Source organism: Nilaparvata lugens, chromosome 2 (genome assembly GCF_014356525.2).
Source record: "Nilaparvata lugens isolate BPH chromosome 2, ASM1435652v1, whole genome shotgun sequence".
NCBI lineage: Eukaryota > Metazoa > Arthropoda > Insecta > Hemiptera > Delphacidae > Nilaparvata > Nilaparvata lugens.
Genome location: NC_052505.1, coordinates 4,552,753 through 4,572,492, shown reverse-complemented (window position 1 = coordinate 4,572,492; position 19,740 = coordinate 4,552,753). Strand labels below are relative to the sequence as shown.

General features: G+C 34.4%; 1 protein-coding gene across 1 annotated transcript in view; it reads right to left on the bottom strand.

The window, feature by feature from the left end:
- Positions 1 to 19,740, bottom strand: part of LOC111043548 (transmembrane 9 superfamily member 3) — a 55,100-nt gene extending 35,360 nt beyond the window's left edge. The window contains exons 1-3 of the mRNA XM_039420383.1: positions 19,404 to 19,740; positions 14,691 to 14,886; positions 6,120 to 6,242 (exon numbers count right to left, since the gene is read on the bottom strand). Of these exons, the coding sequence (XP_039276317.1) occupies positions 6,120 to 6,242; positions 14,691 to 14,886; positions 19,404 to 19,487 (403 nt within the window). The 5' untranslated portion in view covers positions 19,488 to 19,740. The remainder of the gene's footprint in view (positions 1 to 6,119; positions 6,243 to 14,690; positions 14,887 to 19,403) is intronic.

The window sequence follows — 19,740 nt, the reverse complement described above, 5'->3', positions numbered from 1 at the left end:
TTAGTTGCAAATAACAAACGCACACTCACTCTCTCTCACACACACACACAATAATTAATTATCAGGGCAAGACTCAGATATCGGTCAACTGAACAAAAGATCAAGATGAAACAAATTTAATTCGATAATTGAAATTAATAAATAGGAAAGAAAAAAATCTGAAATTGATAATTTCAAAGTGCTGGTCTATGTGGGCTCATCTCAAGACAGTAAACCATTGCTCAACATCATCTGGAAGATATTCAAAAAGCCAAGGCCTCAATTTCGATTTGAACTTTCTATATGCATTTATACTTTTCATGTCAGGTGGCAGAATATTATAAAACTTGGGGCCCAGAAACAGAAAGCTTTTTTGGAAAAGAGTACATTTTGCCCTAGGTCCTCTCAACAAACCCAGAGTTGCCTGACGTGTCTGCTGGGTATGATTATTCTCAATTATTATAGGTTGATCATAGCTTTCACTCATCCTGTAAAACAGAGCCAGCACCTTGAAAACATACAAATATCGAAGAGGAAATGCATTCATTTGTTTAAAGTAAAGAAAAGAATGTGTTCGTCTATGAACCCCAACTATGACCCTAATTGCTGCCTTTTGTAATGTTATTATTGATTTAAAGTGAGAAATGTATGTTGAAGCCCAACATGCAATCCCATAATCTAATTTGGAATTTACGAACGATCGTGTTTATATTTCACAGCTGGCTATACGTCATGTTATGAATTTCGGGAATGCGATATTTTGATTTTTCACATACTCACTTTTTTACTATCCACAACTGTTTCAGGCAAGGATGAATTATCCTTTTAATGTCGTTCAGCGAGTTTTCTCAAGTATGAGACCTAGTGCAATCCAATCTTCATATCATAAACCTACTATGTTCCAAATTTCGTGAAAATCGTTAGAGCCGTTTTCGAGATCCGTTAAACATAAATAACCAGATATAAAAATAGCCAGATATAAAAATAACCAGATATATAAATACAGAAATTGCTCGCTTAATATAATAGGATATCTACTCCCGCCAAATGCATATTAGAGGTTGTGATAGCATTTTTTGAAATATGTTTACGGAAAACCATCTGTATAATAAGTAATTTTTTGTAATGTTTGTAAGTAATGTTGTAGTAATCTTTTTTAAGTTGTTTATAACCTCCAAATCGCTAAATATGGTGAGAAATCTCGCCAAAAGCCAAGATTCGCCATATTGTTTATCAATTTTATGTGAGGTCTTTTAGTTCTGTTCACAGTGATGTCGATTGAAACTTTCTCCGATGCCAAGACATTGGTTGGATAGAAGCATGTACGGAAATGTACAAAAAAAGTGAATAGTGCTGCAGTGTGACTTATGTGTGATGCTAATTCTAGATTTTGAATTCTAGATTAATTCTAAATGGGCTTCGGCAAACGACTGAGCAACGACCAACCATTTATGTAAGTGATTTTAAACTATGTCTCACATCAAAGTTAGTAGACAGAAGGTTGGCCACTCATCTATAGTATTTTAGTTGAAATGCAATTGGAGTGGGGGAACTGCAGCCGTGACGTAGGCTGTAGTACAGAGTAGGCAAAATATCGCATTTTTGAAAATCATAGGGTGACGTATAGTCAAATTATGTAACACAAACATTTTCTGACATGGAAGCTTTCTGTTTCTGCCTTACAATAATTATCAAAACACTTAAATAATACAAGCATTTCGCCATATAAAAGCAAAAACCCCACCCTCCTAACTTTCCTTTTCAAACCCTCGAGGTTTCTTCATCTTCTAGGTCGTGTTTATATTTTGTAGTTTGGCTATACATCAACTAGTGAATTTCGGGGATGAGATATTTTGATTCTCGAAGAACATGTGCTCAATACCAGCATGTGTTCAGTGCATTTATATGAACGAAATTTATCGGGATCGGTTTATCGGTTTATTGCAATGCATTAATTTTTCAATATTTTTCATGTGTTAATCTGAAATTATAATAGTATAACGTTGTCTACTAACGCTTTTACAGCTTATTAACTTTTTCGTGTCACGTTTTTTAGATTCTTGAAAAACTTTCAACTTCATTTTATTCATACAAGTTGAATGAACTTTGAATATTTAACAAAATCATTAGAATTGGTGATTCATTCGCTATAAGTATGGAGAATTTTCAAGTTCTAGGTCAATCTTGAGGGCAATAAACGACGATTTATTTGAAGATACAGTGAATAAACTGTATGCTCAGTGTGGTTACTCCATCACATTTTTACTACATGTGACGTCACGCTGGCGTTCCCCCCCTCCACTTCGAATCTTACACCTGTGAGTGATCAACCTTCTGTCTACTAACGTTGGTCTCACATAGCTATGTTTGATTTTATGTAACGACTCTGCAACCGGGCATTAATCAGTGGACCATAATTTCAATAATTGAAACAGATTTATTCAATTTGTGATACAAAGTTTAATTCTCATTCAGATGCACACACTTTACATAATATGACAGTTAATACCTTGGCAGAAGCTTTCAAGTGGTTCAAAGCGAATAGCTTTAAATTGAACGAGGATAAGAATAAAATAGAATATTTTTTTTTTTTTTAAAGCTGATAAATCTCAGCTCATGTATGACATTTAGTCTCAGGGATTACACATATAACAATAAAAATAGTTTGACGTTCTTGGGCTTAATGTTTGATCACAGATTGACCTGGGAATCCCCATAAATTTCGTTTCTGCTAGGTTATCTAGAGTTATCTATTTGTTAAGGGAGTTGAAGAATCTTGTCCGGAAAAATAACTCAGAAATTCGTATTTTGCTTTTTTCCAAAGCATAATTGCATACATAATTTTAGTATATGGACACAGCTGCCACATTAATAAATTCCTACTGTTGCAGAAAAAGGCTATCAGAATATTGAGATGTACGGTATCTACATCACTGTCGACCTCTTAAAAAAACAAGATGTTGTGAAACTTTTCCATAATTGAAGAGACTTGAAATGTTCTCAAAAATCCACTTTATTTAAATAAAAATTAAAATTTTACAGGAGCATGCTTTAGTGTGTGCTCACACATCAATCATCAGCTATTTTTTCAAGAATCTTCGATTATATTTAATGTAATCATGCATACTAGAGATACTCTTCATAACTTGAAGAAAATATCCAATATTCAACTTATGATACAAGGAAAAAAGACCACATTGATATTCCAGCTTTAACGTTCAAATTTATAAGACAAATTAAAATTTGTACTTTTTGGCATGTTCAAATTACTGCTCAATTAAGTATCAACGTGTCCATCCAAAATTGACTCACATTGATAAGTTTTTATAATTCTAGTAATTAAGTGTTTCAATTCTTATCAATTCGTCTTTTTCCTTGTGCAATCATTTTGATAATTAATTGATAGTTTTCATGTACTATAGAAAATCTACTGATTTTGAACTAAGAAATAGTAAATCACATTGTCATAATACTCGATCAGGAAGAATTGTTCAAAGACATAACTTGGAAATATTTAAAAAAGGACAACTTATATGGGTGATAGATACTTTAGCATGCTGCACAGTAATTTGAAGTCTATAGACAATATAAGATGTTTTAAAGCTCATCTGAAGGACTATCTGGTGGGAATGTCTTTGTATTCCTTTCAGGAATTTGTCAGGAGTTTTTTATGCGATTACAACATTGACTGTATTTGGTGTTGGTTTGTTCTTTTAATGTTCTCTGTTTAATGTGGCAACATGTGTAATGTGACAATATTCAATGTACTTGTACATTTGATGAAGAAATAAATATGATTGATTGATTGAAGTAAATATTGGAATTGGTTTTGGAAATCGAATGACAAATCCTATGGGTTTGTAAGTTTTAAAACAGAAAAATCTGTAGTCAACTATTTATAACATCGACTATACTCTTATATTATCCTATATTATTAAACGAACAATTTCTGTTTATATGTTTAGATGTTTATATGTTTGAATTTCACCGAATCTCGAAAACGGCTCTAACGATTCTCACAAAATTCATAACAGTAGGTTTATAATATAAAAATCCGATTGCACTAGGTCTCATCCCTGGAAAAACTCGCTGAAGGACATTAAAAGGATAATTATTATTCATCCTTGGAAAAACAGCTGATAATAATTATTTCGTCGTCTGTTGATGATGGAATTGAGTGAGCGAGTTCATGTGTGTGGGACTGTGTCAAAATTATGACTCAGCTGTTGAACTTCTGTAATCATTCAATCAGGTACAAAAGTGCTGCTTGCAAAAAAGCCGGGTTATTTTCAATCCTGAATTATTCCAGTATCTACTTACTAATATCTAATTACTTCCAGTATCTAATTACTTCTGTAATCATTCAATCAGGTACTTAGTGCTGGTTGCAAAAAAGCCGGGTTATTTTCAATCCTGAATTATTCCAGTATCTTTTTGAAATGGTCTTCTCTGATTTGGTTCACGTGAAATTAATCAGGATTAAAATTTGACCAGCTTTTGTGCAACCAAGCCTTTGTGAGGGATTTTTTTTGCATTCCTCTTTGAATTAATCTCAATTTACTAAGATTAGATAGGAACATTTCTGTATTGTGCAACCGGGCCTTTGTGAGGGAAATTTTTGCATTCCTCTAGGAATTAATCTCAATTTACTGTGATTAGATAGAACATTTCTGTATGAACTATAGTATGAATGTTATTATAATTTCTTCTTTCGTAATAAATTGTTTATGCTTTTGTGAGCCAGAGCGAAGCTCGGTCCCCAATATTTCTAAATTAATTGAGCAATCAATTAATCGAACTTATAAAACAGTTGAAAAGCATCTATTTATAATATGGACTATATTTTTTTGATGCCCACATGAGCGTTTAGGTTGGTCGTGGGTAATGATAAGTGAGTGGCTGATTGATTTGATGAGATGATTTAACATCCATGCCTAGCGGCGGGTATGTGATACACCAATATACTTTCTCATACAACAGTCTAGAGCAGAAATCCAGTCAATAGTACAAAGAATGAAAGTACAGAGATAATGTACTACTATGTTCGAAGTACAATTTATTGCTGAAATTATTCATTAAATATCTCAGTCTTGTAGCAGAAAACAGAGAAAGGTTGGCCGATACATTAATGCAATCTTCATGGGATGGAGTTGAATTGGGAATACGACATCTACAGAGTGCGGCAGCGAAACTTTCTTTTTTTAAAGTAAATAAAAGTCCTTATATGGATCAGAAAGTTTGTATTTATTTTTTGTAATGTAGACACATATATAAAGTTTTGTTTCAATTAGTTTTGAATATCAAATCAGGTAGGTGACGTCCCCCATTCTCCATACACTGAGTAAACCGATTTCTGGCGTTTGTCATGACTCCTGCCAGCATTGCAGGCGTTATCTTAGCAATTTCTTCCCTGATATTGGTCTTCAAATCTTGTAGGGTCTTTGGACGGATCAAATGAACAAGGGATTTTAAAAACCCCCATAGAAAAAATCACAAGGGTTCAAATCTGGAGATCGGGTTGGCCACTCCAAATCGCTCCTAATTGAGATGAGGCACCCTGGAAAGTCTTCCCTCAATTGCAGAATGTTCCTGCACAATTGCGATCTTGTATGGATGGGAATGAAGATCATCATGAAGAATTCATCTCACAGAACGATCGGAAAGTCCAAGAGCAGACGCATGTTTGCGCGCAGAACGCTGTGGTGATCTCAACATTGAAACTCTTGCTGCCTCAATGTTCTCAGGTGACCTGATGGGCCGAGGGACTTCAGTTATTTGTCTTGTCGCACTTGCAGTTTGTCTGAACATAGTGACCCACGTAAAAATTGATTTCCAGTCCGGGACAGTAGCCAAAGGGGCTGAATTAAAGCGATTTCGAAATGCACGCTGGGTTGTGATCATAGAACATCCGCTCAAAAGCAAGTCTCAACGGCAAATGCACGCTTCTCATTGTTCCAATGGTGAATGAACATGTCGGGAAGAAAACTCTATGATCTGACCTCTCTAACGAGACCAAATTTGCTCTACTAAGACATCAGCTGACTGAATGGCGTTCACTTTTAAAAAGGAAGTTTTGCTGCCGCAACCGGTATAAACTAACACATCGAATTTTCAAGTAAATTAATGTTGTGATCATTTACCCCAGATTGGAAGGTCATCGATGTACATCTGATACCAGTAGTGGTTTTTTACAGCATACACGAAAGCTTTCAATTTTTCATCAGTAAGTTTGATTTCGCAGTATGGCGTTCTTGATATGTCCGCTGAAAAGAAAATGAAAAAATGCGATTAGAATATGTTCGAAAACAATACCGTAGATTAAATAAAAATTTAAGTAAACTATCGCAAGATAAACTGAAAAACTTCAATAAAACAGGAAGTTGGTTATTAAAATTATGATATTTAAACTAAAACTAATTAAACAACAAAACTATTTAAACATAAAAAATAAACTAGATTTAATAAAACTATTTAAACAACATTTAAAAACTAAAACTATTGAAACAACATCACAATTTTCCTCAGACTAGGTAGTCCTTATATAGTGAGATTCTCGTTATGAAGTCAGTGAAAATGATAGGAAGGCATAGTTGCCAATTGTCTATTCCCACCGCCTTCTATAGTAGATAGCTATGTTTCAAGTTATCCCGGTATATCTAGCATTTTATCAATTTTTGATTCTTGTTAATAATGGCCAATTCTATCTCGAATATATTTAATTCGTCAAAGAATACATGTTTTTATGATTTCTTAATACATTTTCAAAATTATTGAGATGAAATATTTTAGTAGTAAGTACATTGGGCTATATTCCATCATAGCAATATTAAATATGTTGGTAGTTCATTCTTTATCAATTTATACAATAAGTACATCATAAAAATTATAGGGATAGAAAAAATAAGGTAACCTTGTGCTATTCCTCTCCCAAATTTAGATAAGGTTACACATAGTCCGAAATAGGTCTAGTCTTGTAGTTGTTCACTTCACAAAATTTTCAGTCCTTCATTATTTAATGTAGTTCAGTAATCTATTATCTCTTCATAGTAACTCATTAGGCTGTATTTCTTTATAGCAACAACGAGTTGGCAACGGTGCGGAGTTTTGGAACAAGATAGAGCTATCTGCTTTGTCTAATGCCAGACAAGAATAGCTAACCAATGTTAATCAGGTGCTGATTTTTTTAATATTTACTCTTCAACACAGTATATAAACTACAACATGGTTATTCAAATATCTTTTCGCGATTGAATGTTTTGAGGGAATAGAATAGAATAAAATGACTGCCTTTATCTTGACCAAGAAGGGTGAAGTTGGGGCGCAGTCAGCCCTCTCTTACACTTAACACTCTAATACAATGCTTAATTATAATTTAACAAGGATACTCAGTAAAAGAAAATAAAACAATATCATATTTTAAATGAAAAAAATAGTGAAAATAATCATAATAATAAATGGATTAGTTGAATGAACTTAAAAGTAGAGCATTCTTAAAATAACAAAGATCTGTTAGAAAATAAATAAAAAGTTTATGACGGAATGATAAGATCAAAGAAGCAAAAAAAAAGAATAATACGGCTACAAACCTTATAAGCAAGATGAAAAAAATAAGGAAATGAATATTTAATACTTCTAATACTTTTGAGCGACAGGTAATAGGCTATGATAGAAGTAAAACCATATATACGTATATTTTTCAACCAGTTACATTTCTAGTGTTTACGCTACACAATAATATAATAGATAGCTCTATAATAGTGCCACTTAAATATCGGTAGTCAATTCGAATATCCCCAAGCAACAACATCCGTATAAGAGGACAAACTGAATATAAAAGATAAACCTTTAAAATTTAAATTCCCTATAGAAGATACCTATTTATTATTATTGTTATTATTACAACCCAGTGCGGGCTTTGGCTTCCTCCACAACATCCCTCCAAGCACTACCTCCGTAAACAAAGCCGTAGTGCATGACAGGTGGTTGATGGAAACGTCAGCAAAGGTAGGTCTCCTACATCAATAAAAACACTAGCTGATATAGATCAGCTGAAATCAAAAAATTGTTAATGGTGTAGGAGCCCTACCTGTGCTGACGTCACCAGAATGCACTATGGCTTTGTTCACGGAGGTAGTGCTTCTATCCTCTCTGTCTTCAATCAATCTTCTCCATCCTCTATAACCCATCCATCATCCATGATCGCATCTTCCCATAGTATTCTAGGTTACCCACTTTCCCTACTCGAGTGAAGTTTTTCTTTGAACACTATTTTTGGCATTCTGTATTAATTGATAAATAAATTTTATTTCCCAAAAAAAACTAAAACTAATTCATCAATTACAGAAAATATTAGATAAATTACAATTACATACAATAGTTAGTTACAAAAATTTCTTATAATGTGTCCTCTACATGTTAAGTGTTTTCCGTGTGCAAATTTACCTACTCCACTATGAAGTACCATGTTCTAGAGTAGGTTAATCCTGTAAACATGTCCGAACCATCTTAGGGGCCGGTTTCTGAGCTCGGGATCTATAAGTTCTGGACTTACAGAGTCCTTCTTCTTCTTCATCCTCGCCACTTCCCGTTATGCGGGGTCGGCTTTATCAATCCTGAGGCGCCATTCCTTCCGATTATAGGCATCGTTTTTAGAAAGATCCAAATTTTTCATGTCCTTCTGGACATTCGTCATCCAGGTAGTTTTTGGCCTACCTCTTTTTCTTGTTTGTGTAGCCATGGAGAGGCACTTTTTCACCACGTGATCGTCGGGTCCTCGCATAACATGACCATACCATCTCAGCCTGGACTCTTTAAGTTTCTCAGCAATAGGCGATACCTTAAAACTGCCACGTGCATGTTTATTACGGATTTTATCTTTAAGGGTAACTCCTCCTGACCACCGCAGCATGCGCATTTCCGTAGTATGAAGCTTTTGCTCATGTGTTTTCAACGAAGCCCATCTTTCGCCTCCATAAAGTAAAACCGGTCGTATGCATGTTTTGTAGACCCTGCCTTTTGTTCTAATGGGCATTCTTGGACTTACAGAGTCCAGGACTAAAAAATCTCTAAAAAGACTAAAGTCTTTAGCTTAAGGGTCTAAATCAACTTTCTGAGTCACGGGTTTATGTTCTAAACTCCGTGGTCTATCAAGTTCTCGACTTATTTCAGTCCAGGACTTCAACGAAGTAAATATGAGGGAAATTCTCAAGCTCTAAAAGGGCCTAAAAAGACTAAAGTCTTTAGTTTAAGGGTCTAAATCAACTTTCTGAGTCACGGTTTTATGTTCTAAACTCCAGGGTCTATCAAGTTCTCGACTTATTTGAGTCCAGGACTTTAACGCAGTAAACATGAGGGAAATTCTCAATATTTTGCTGTTGTATTGTTGGCATTAGGCCTATAGCAAAACAGCTGATTGCTGCGGGATAATTTAAATGCTCTCCAAACTGTTTTGTAACAATTATTTTGTGAAAATACGTTTTGATTGCTTTGTATTGTGTAGATCTATAAATTCAAAGCAATCCCTAACCTTTTGAAACATGAATAAAAAAATAATAAAAAAGGGTTTAAAATAACGCTGTTTTTAGTTCTGGGCTTTTGATAAATCCTTGACTCAGAAAGAGGCGAGAATCTAAGTCAAGTTCTGGACTTATAAGCCCTTCACTCAGAAAGCGAAATTATAAACTCCAGGGTCTACCGTGATCTCTAAACTCCAGGGTCTATTTGATTCCTCAACTACGTTAACGCTCTGACTCGGAAAGCAAATTTTCTGACTTCAGAGTTTAAAGCAGGTTAAAGTCTAGAACTTAGCTAAATCCCGAGCTCGGGAACCGACCCTTAGTCTTCTCTGTGCGTTCTCTGTTCCTCGTAAAGCGTACTATACTACGGCTTCTTATTAATGTTTCAAGTTCAGAATTAGTTCTCCTTCCACTCTTCTCCTTCTTCAACAGGACCGTAACATTTTCTAAGCAATTTTCGTTCAAATACACTTAAATTGTGATTGTCATACATCCTTGGTCAAAGTCCAAGATTCACAGCCATAGGTAACAACAGGTCTTGTAAGGGTTAACTAAATCTTAAGTTTGGTGTTTCAACTGATGAGTCTGTTCTTTAGAATCTTCATGTTGCTGTAATATGCTTCATTTCCGGAGAATATTCGCTGATTATTTGTAAAAATTACCTATTAAATAAAGCTATTTGAATTTTCTATTATTTTTTAGCGTATGGCTTCCAAGACATCAATCAGTATTAATTTCCATCTTCACTTCTTCAGGATCATAATATGGGAATGATCCCTTGTCCCAAGGTATAAAAATAAACATAAATGGTAGCTGAGAACAATTTATTCAAATACATATATCCAGTCCATTCAGATAGGCTATTGAATCTGGAGATTGCCATCAAGAGGTCTTCTTTTGTACCTCCTCTAAAGGCCGTGATTGGGCACTCTTTCACAATGTGGTCAATCGTTTGCCTTTCCCCACACTAACAGGTCTCAGGTATACAACAAGTCTCTTCATTAAATACTCATTACTGAGGCCGGTTACAGAGCTCGGCCGACCGTCAGTGCGTATGCACCATCCTGACCATACGCATATGCATGAATCAGTTTCACCACAGCCTACTATAGATAGAAGGCCGGAACATGTTCAATATGGCAACGTGTGGTTCAGGCCGACTTTGCTTTATTTGATATGCATAGATTCATTACACCATTCGAAAAATTTCAAATCAAATCAAATCAAATCGTTTATTGCACAAAAATATATACAGAATACAACTGAAAGGAAATTGACAACTTTGTGCTACACGTCGGCAAAAGAAAACTTGTACGCCAACGTGGAGTCTTAATATAACTTATTCACTTATACATTAATATTAATATATAAAATGATCCTACAATATTATAATATAGGCTAACAGTAATTAACATTCAACCAACTAAATATTCCATTCTAAGAAATAACAATAAATTAAAGATATACATAAAGCTGAATTTAAGATTCATACAACATCAATCAATATTAAACCAAATCATTAATTGAATAAAAATAATTTTCTTTCACCCAGGTATGGAAATCTTTTATTTTAGGCTTCTTTAACAACCATCCTCTTGGAACTTTATTATAGAGTTTATTTCTCAAATATGAAATACTTCTACGGGATAGGGTGCTATCAACTCTTTCAATTGTGATCAAGTTTTGAGCGACTTGTCTAGTTACTCTTTGAAAATTTTGAATATTTTTTAATTTGAGTACATGTTTCTTAATAGTCTTTAAAATGAACAATTGTCTTATAGTGAACAGATTGGAATTTTGAAACAATGTGACACTTGGGAAATCTCTCGGATACCTCATTATTGTTTTGATAACTAACTTTTGTAAAACAGAGGTTTTAAAGTTGAATCAAAAGTTCCTCCCCATATAGAATTACCATACTGAACTAAGGATTGGAATAGAGCAAAATAAACAGATTTTAGTAATTTTAGACTCAAAATACTTCTAAGCATGTACATTTTTAAATTGACCACCCTTAATTTTCTACAAAGGTAGCTAATCTGAGGTGACCAGCGTAGATGCTTATCAACAAAAATACCAAGATACTTGTAATTGTTTACACTCTCAATAACCTCATTGCAAGAATCACATGGATACCTGTTACAAGCATTATTCAAACAAAGCCTGTTCATATCTAGATCTCCTCTTGTTGTTGGACTGAAGGTCATACATTTTGTTTTACCAAGATTTAGTCTCAAATAATTACATTTTAGCCACTGAGAAACCTTATAGTAACCCACTTTTGTTTGCTTGATAACATCTTCCCAGGAACATTCTTGGAAGATAAGTGCTGTGTCATCAGCAAAACAAATTGTCTTAGACCCAACTGAGTCCAGTACACTAGGCAGGTTATTAACATAGATCAAAAATAAAACTGGTCCCAATACAGTCCCTTGAGGTAGACCCCATGTCACATCTCTAATCTCACTATTACTACCACCACAGCTAACGATTTGGCTTCTACCCCTTAGATAACTTTCAAAGAAATCTAACTCTATTCCTTGAATACCAATATTAGATAGTTTCTGGATCATTTTATCATGTGGTACTGTGTCAAAAGCCTTGGCCAGGTCCAGAAACATTACCAAGGTTTTTTTATTTGTTTTGAAACCATTGTATATTGTCTCAGTTAAGGACTCCAATGCATCCTCTGTGCTTCTACCCTGTTGGAAACCAAACTGCCTCTTATCAAGTATTTTATTAACATCTAGATATTCAACTAATCTTTTCTTTACCAATTTTTCGAAAATTTTAGAAATAGAACTTAGCAAGCTAATTGGTCTATAATTTTGAGGTATTTCTTTACTCCCCCCCTTGTGTAAAGGAATAACTTTTGCATGCTTGAAATGCAAGGGAAAGTATCCAGATGAAAAACAACAATTGAAAATTTCTGAAAGAGGTTTAGAGATTGTGTCAGTTAATAGTTTTAGCACGCTGTTGGATATGTTATCCCATCCAGGTGCCTTATTATCATTCAAACTTTTGATTACTTCCTTGATTTCTGTTTCAGTAACAAAATTGAAATTAAATGCATTTTCAATATCTATTGTTTGTTCCAAATATGATCTTCATTCTGTCCATGTATATCAATTTCCTGCGCTTGATTTATACCCACATTCACAAAATAGTCATTCAAAGCATTAGATCTTGATTTACATGTAATTGTGAATTCCTATTTACCCCAATAATTGCTTGATTTATCACAGACCATATCTTCTTAGGGTCACCTTGAGCTTTATTTATTTCTGATTGATAATATAAATCTTTTGCTTTTCTAATTAGATCTACTATTCTATTTCTGTAAGACAGGAATTTCCTTCTCAGCTCTACATTAAATGGTTCATTTTTCAATCTTTTATATAATCTATCTCTTATAGTTATGGACTTTAGAATTCCATTGGACATCCAAGGTTTCAAATGTTTTTTAGTTAAATTAACCTTTTTAATAATTGTTGCTCTACTGATGCACGTTTTTACATTATTTACAATTCATTTACTAATGTTTCAATACTTCTATTCGCGTCAATCTCCCAATTCATTAAAGCACTCTCCTCTAACAACTTTTCTTTATTAACATTCCTCACTTCAATAAACTTACATGGCTTACTAGATCGAGAACAAACATCTCTTTTAATTGATGCGTGAAGAGCAGTCGCATAATGATCAGTAATTGACATTTCTAATACAGCAGTTTTTAATGAGTCATTATGTTTGGATTTAGAAAAAATATGGTCTAAACAAGTATTTGAAGCAGGACGAGTTTTTCTATTGACAAAGGACTCAAACCCATGCGAACTCATAATAGACAAATAATCATGCGTTTTTTTAGAGTTACATAACAAATCAATATTTACATCACCTATCACTAATGAATAATCAAAATTAAAGCATGAACCATTCATATAATTATCAAGTTGTTCTATAATATTTTATTTTGTAGAATCATTTGTATTATTGTATATTGTGAAATCATTTGCATTTGTTAGTAGGGATAGTATTTGATTTATGTTAATAATGTGATTATAAACCCACAGAGATATGTAAAGATAGATTAAAATATTGCTATTGGATATCAATTCTTCTGTGATTCTTTGTATACTATTATGCCTAGATATAATTGAGTTAATGGACAAAGTTGAATGAATTATCATTATTCCAGCAATTAATTCATTCAATAACCTATTAATTCATTATTAATATGAATTATCACTTCTCTTTATAAGGCTATTTTGAAATTATTAAAATATGATATAAATCTTCAATACCGTACTCTTTGTATTTTTTCTTCCAAAACACGACTAGTTCCAACTCATCTAAAGCCATTTTTCCTAAATAAAAAAAGATGAGTTGAAACAAGTCTTGTTTTGAAAAGAAAAAAGAATAATAAAGGGTGGGGTACTTAATTATGTGTTTTAATATAAATTGATGGATATTATTACGAACAAAAACTAAATGGTAGTAGAATATATTACCTTTGATAGATATTATTGAACTATCGATTATCATTACGGTGTATAGTTAGTTATAGATGCACAAAAAGCGAATGCATTAAATTCAGAAGTTTCTTAAAAAGAAGACAATATTCGACTTTCATATTTTTATTTTACATTTAGAAGGTACTATTCAATACTTTCATCTATTAATGAAATACATTTGATCGTTAAAATTGCTCGTAGGAAATACAGACACAGAAAGTAAGTACAGTGAAATATATTGCCAAGCTAGGCATTATACTTGAAACTCCTAGAGCTAAAGTTAAAATTAGTCTATCAGTTAATATTATATATTTTTTTACTATCATTGAATTGAATATCAGCTGATTGTCGACAGAGGTGTCAGCAGATTGGTTATGTTGCGATCGGGCTACTGATCAGTACAGGTCTGGAAGCTTCTATTTGTTTCAATAGCGCGTCAGTCGACCGTGGGAATGGATGCGCACGAGCTCGACCGATGGTCTTCGTTCGCCGTGTAAAACGAATGGTCCTGACAGTGCGCATGCGTGCCGTCAGTCCTGCTCTGTACGGATACATGAAATACCTATGGAAAAGACAAGCGCGACTGACGTTCGCACTGACGGTCGGTCGAGCTCTGTAACCGGCCAGATAGCTTCCCTTATTCAATATAATTATCATGAAACATGGTTACAACATTGCTGACCTTTAAATTCAATGTCAAGCCCGCTGAATTCGAGCTCAACACCTTGCAGAGCCTCGCCAAGTGTTTCATGATAATGGCTGATGGATTCCTTGGATCCCACACAGAATGGCAGCGAGAAATACCCATAAGTCTCCTGTCGATTGTGGTACGGGCCAACCGTATTCATCCACAGGACAACTTCATCGTTGTCTTCATACTGAAAAAAAATTGAAATAAATTATTTAATTTTCATAAAACCCCAAATAAATCCATCGATGAGCATCGAATAAATCCGACCTTGGCCAAGCTGGTTCAATCCACTGACAATGCTCCATAGTTTGTTTGTTGATTATTTTCAATCCTCCATTGTTTTCCGTTGCTAGCGCTGAGGATGTACAACCACAGAATACAAACAGAATGGAAAGTCGGCTAGTATCCTGACGCCAAAATCCTCCATCTTGAAAGGAAGTCTAGCATTGTAATATTAATAGTGAGTCCATAATGGCAGTGGAGAAAGATAGGAGAAAAACGTTGCCGATCCTCAGTTCTTGTCAATGCCTTCTATAGACGGTAGCTGATACAGGTTTATTAATGCAATATTAACTGTTCATTCTCGTTTAAAATAATTAATTATATTTTATCAAGCGAGGAATTATATTTTCCAATAATTTCCCTAATATCAAGATGGAATATCTTGTTAATTAATTATTAATTCTACATTGTTAAAAGACGATCTGGCAACAGAGCAGAGCGAGAAAGAGATAGCGCTACCCGCTTTGTTGAATGATAGACAAGTATAGCAATACCATTGCTAATCAAACACTGCCATTATAACATGGACCTTACTATAGTTTCATGTAACTTGACAATATTGTATTAGTACATGTTTGGCGAATAAAGACTTTTCTATGAACAGTGGTTGCATATCTCATTTTGTGAAACAACTATTAAATATCGTGCTCAGTGTCCGTATTGGACCGATGAAAAGATCTCTAGATGTTCGGTGTGGGGCGGGCGGGGTTTGAAGGAAGCCAACTGCGCATGTCTGACTGATATATTCCTAATTAGCGAATTACGGCTGACTCGAATACCCGGATACAACTCAGCTTAATGATCAAATGTTATTGCTACGCATAGTAGCGTCTTTATGCTGTGGAAGGGGTAGATCAACCCAGGGATCTTCTTTCCAGACCATGACTTTCGTTCTGCACACTTATTCTCTCATATTGTGCCGTTCATACACTGTCACCCCGCAAAAACATTAAAAATCGACAATAATCGGCTTGAGATAACAGTAAAAGTTGCGACATAAACGCCCTATACCATGGGATATCTACTTACGCTATTGTTTCTCTATGCCACAACTCAACTCAAAGTTAAAGTGTTCTGGAACAGAATTAATCTCTTCTAAGTTATAAAGTTGTATTGAGTATTTCAATCAAAATCGACGTGCTATCAATATTTATGTTATCACCCGGTATACGGTTAATTAATTTTGTCAAGGATTCATAGAAATCGCACTTGTTTGAATATTATTTGCAGTAACATTGACATGGGCGAAGTTTGATGTTCAAACAACATTGAAATTTAGGTCATAGACTATCAATTCGTTCAACAGAAATTAGTCGTTAACAGAAAGAAGAATGATTATGATTTGTGATACTGTTACACAACTATAATTAGAAACTTTATGTAATTTATGCAATGTACCGTATGAGTTTAACACATATGTATTATGTTTCATTATTTATAGCCTATGTGACGTACTATAATATTGTAAGAATTACATTGTTTGACATTAATAAAAAGAATTGAAATGGAATAAGACTATGCTAAAAAGTGATCCGTGGTCTAGTGGTAGAGTGCTTGCATAGCAGCATAGAGATCCCGGGTTCAAACCCTCTCATAAGCAAAATTTTTTTAAGCAGATCACTCCCGTGTTATCTGATGGGTACGTTAAACTGTCGGTCCCGGCTGAAGTATGACAGTCGTAAGGCCCATTGACGGTTTGAATTATATATTCAGGCGTCGGGACCTTCCCACAAGGTAGGCCTACTCCCCACCAACAAAAGCCATACGTATTCACTTTTACTTGATGCTAAAAAAGAGTTGTGACGATAAGGTTTCTCTGCATTAACCTTAAAATATAAAATGGAAAACTTAACAGGTACTACTTTTATGTGACTGCTATTAGATTCAATAGCACGTTCGACAAAATATTAGTTACAAGTACAGTTTAAGCGATAGTTTATATTGATATTTATATCTATATATATAAAAGCGAAATGGCACTCACTCACTGACTGACTGACTGACTCACTCACTCGCAGAACTAAAAATCTACCGGACCAAAAACGTTCAAATTTGGTAGGTATGTTCAGTTGGCCCTTTAGAGGCGCACTAAGAAATCTTTTGGCAATATTTTAACTCTAAGGGTGGGTTTTAAGGGTTTAAAGTTCGTCTTTTAGCTTGTATGTTCTTCTTATTCACTTAAATAATTGAAAAATGTCCATACCATATGTTAATATAGAACTATAATCTGAAGAGAGTACCTCTACGAAACAGTTGTTAACTGGTAACTAAATTAATAACTTTGTCAGGTTGGCATTAAGTTGAGTTGACTTTGTTAGGTTGTCACCAAGTTGAAGATTGAAATGCATTTATCGCGGAAAAATTGATTGGGCACTGATACTTTAATCAGAGCTATTCCTGGGAATATTATATTACTAGCCGTCAGGCTCGCTTCGCTCGCCATATCCGTTTGGCCAGACGTTTAGTCTGGACACCCGACTGGATCGTCCTAACATATGATAAAAATGCTCAAATGAAAAATGCAGGCGAGCGAAGCGAGCCTGCTGATCTCATTTTTGGACCCCCGAGCCACCCTGGCTAGACGGATATGGCGAGCAAAGCGAGCCTGACGGCTAGTGTTACTGTTATTATATGTATATATTGATAGTTTATATGAATTGATATTTACTATTAGCCTATTAGAAATAATAGTCAGAGTATTTTTTTGAATCTTAACACTTCAGTTGTTAAATTAATACGGTAGCCTATTGTGATATTCTTCACATGGCAGTCTTTTTACAAATTTTTTTTGAGCGCCAAGGAAGCAAGTTTACAAGGAGTTTTTTGAAATTTCTAAAAATCGACCAAAATTGATGAATCTAAAACTTCTAAACAATACTTATGCAACTCCTGCAAAGACCCAGTTTATGACAATGATAAGGCAGTGCCCTGCCACTGCGACGAAGGAAAGTTGTATCATACAAAATGTGTAGGCATAACAGACCGCGCTGCAGAACCAACAAGAGAAAAGACTCCTTCCCAATATTTGCACTGCGCCTATACAATGACCTGCCTGTTGGTGTGAAGAGCCTGCAGGGTATTGCTTTTAAAAACCGAGTTGAGATCTGGCTGAAGAGGAACCCATTCTACTCAGTCAATGAGTATTTTAATGCTCACAAGGACAATATAGTTTGACCTGTCATCTTACCATTCGACGCCATCTATCCAGTTCCCTGGTCATGAATGTAGAAGGAGGAATTAAGGAATTATGTCGAGAAATACGACCAGATGAGGAATGAATCTCCCATGACACAATCCTGTCTGTGTAATAAATGAAACATGCAGCTGAGTGACAAAGCAATGTATTTTTCAGGATTGCTGAATAGATCTGACGGCGTGAAAACAGAGGAAATCACCATTACTCCCACAGATGAAATAGACTCACACATGACAAACAATTTGATGTCACAATTAAAATACTTCTGGATGATATAAATGACTACAAGGAAGAAATCAAACTGTTAAAATCAAATAATGAAAAATTTTCGGATGCACTAGCAAGGAGAACGGGTGTTGTATAGGCCTATAGACTAAAACAGGTAATTTATGAATTCACACAGAGTATGTACCGGTATTGTAGCCTGAGCCATCATGTCAAGCTCGTTGGCAGGCCAAAGTTGATGAGCGAGTAGCAACTAAGGACGGAGAGGACTATGGTGGCGATGCCGGGCCATCTCACGAAATAACTGGGTTGGAATTGTGCAAAACATAAACTTTAAGAGTAGTTTAGCATAGGAAACTTTCAAAAAATTTACAAACACGCTCATTTTAACTATACTTAATGATCAACTGTTCCTTATTATAGGTACCTTTTTTTAATATTTCTCAATATCGGGAATATTTAGAGGATATGTAATCTAGTAACTTGTAGGTTCCGAACTTTACATCGAGACCGGGAGTCGGGGATTGACTTGACCGGTCATCTAGAACCAGCTCCACGTTTTACTTTTACATTGTGCCAGTGACAAATAATTTAGATTTAAGTCGTCATATTTTTCAAGTAAATAGACTATTGTATCTAAGCTGATAAACATAATATGAATATATTATTGGTTTGATTAATTTATTAACCTTAACTTTACTTTTTTGATTGCAACAAGGAAATTGGCTGTGTAATTTAAATGATAAAGCAGTATATGATTCATTATGCTTTGTAATTATGGAATTCCAGCAATTTTACACAATGATTATTATTTGAAATAGAATAAGAAAAATTGAATTAAATAACTATGAATGGGCTAATAGCAAAGGACATAACCTAAGCAGAATACTGAATAGAGTTTGAGAATGCGGTTGTGGGATACAAAAAATAGATGCTACAACAAGTTTATTGAAGCATATAAGATACTTATTAATGAAGTATTTTAATTAAATAAAACTTACTATGTGTGTATGCTCATCACCACCCACTCTAGAAAGAGAAATACTCAAAATACACAAGACCGAATAACAAAAATACGACTTCATAATTTAGTATGCTCGTTCCTTCACAACAGAGATGTATTCACATTACCGAAATATTTTCACATTTGATTTTCTTCATAGTTACAAAGAGAACATTTTACATGTTTGTAAAATTGCAAAAACCACAAGTAAGCAATTTAATTTTCTATTTTACAAATACAAATCCATTACACAGCCTAGTCTTGATCTAAATAACACGTAAGCAGTGGTGACCAAAACTCAAAACAAAATACCCTTTTCACAGCCCACAGCTGTG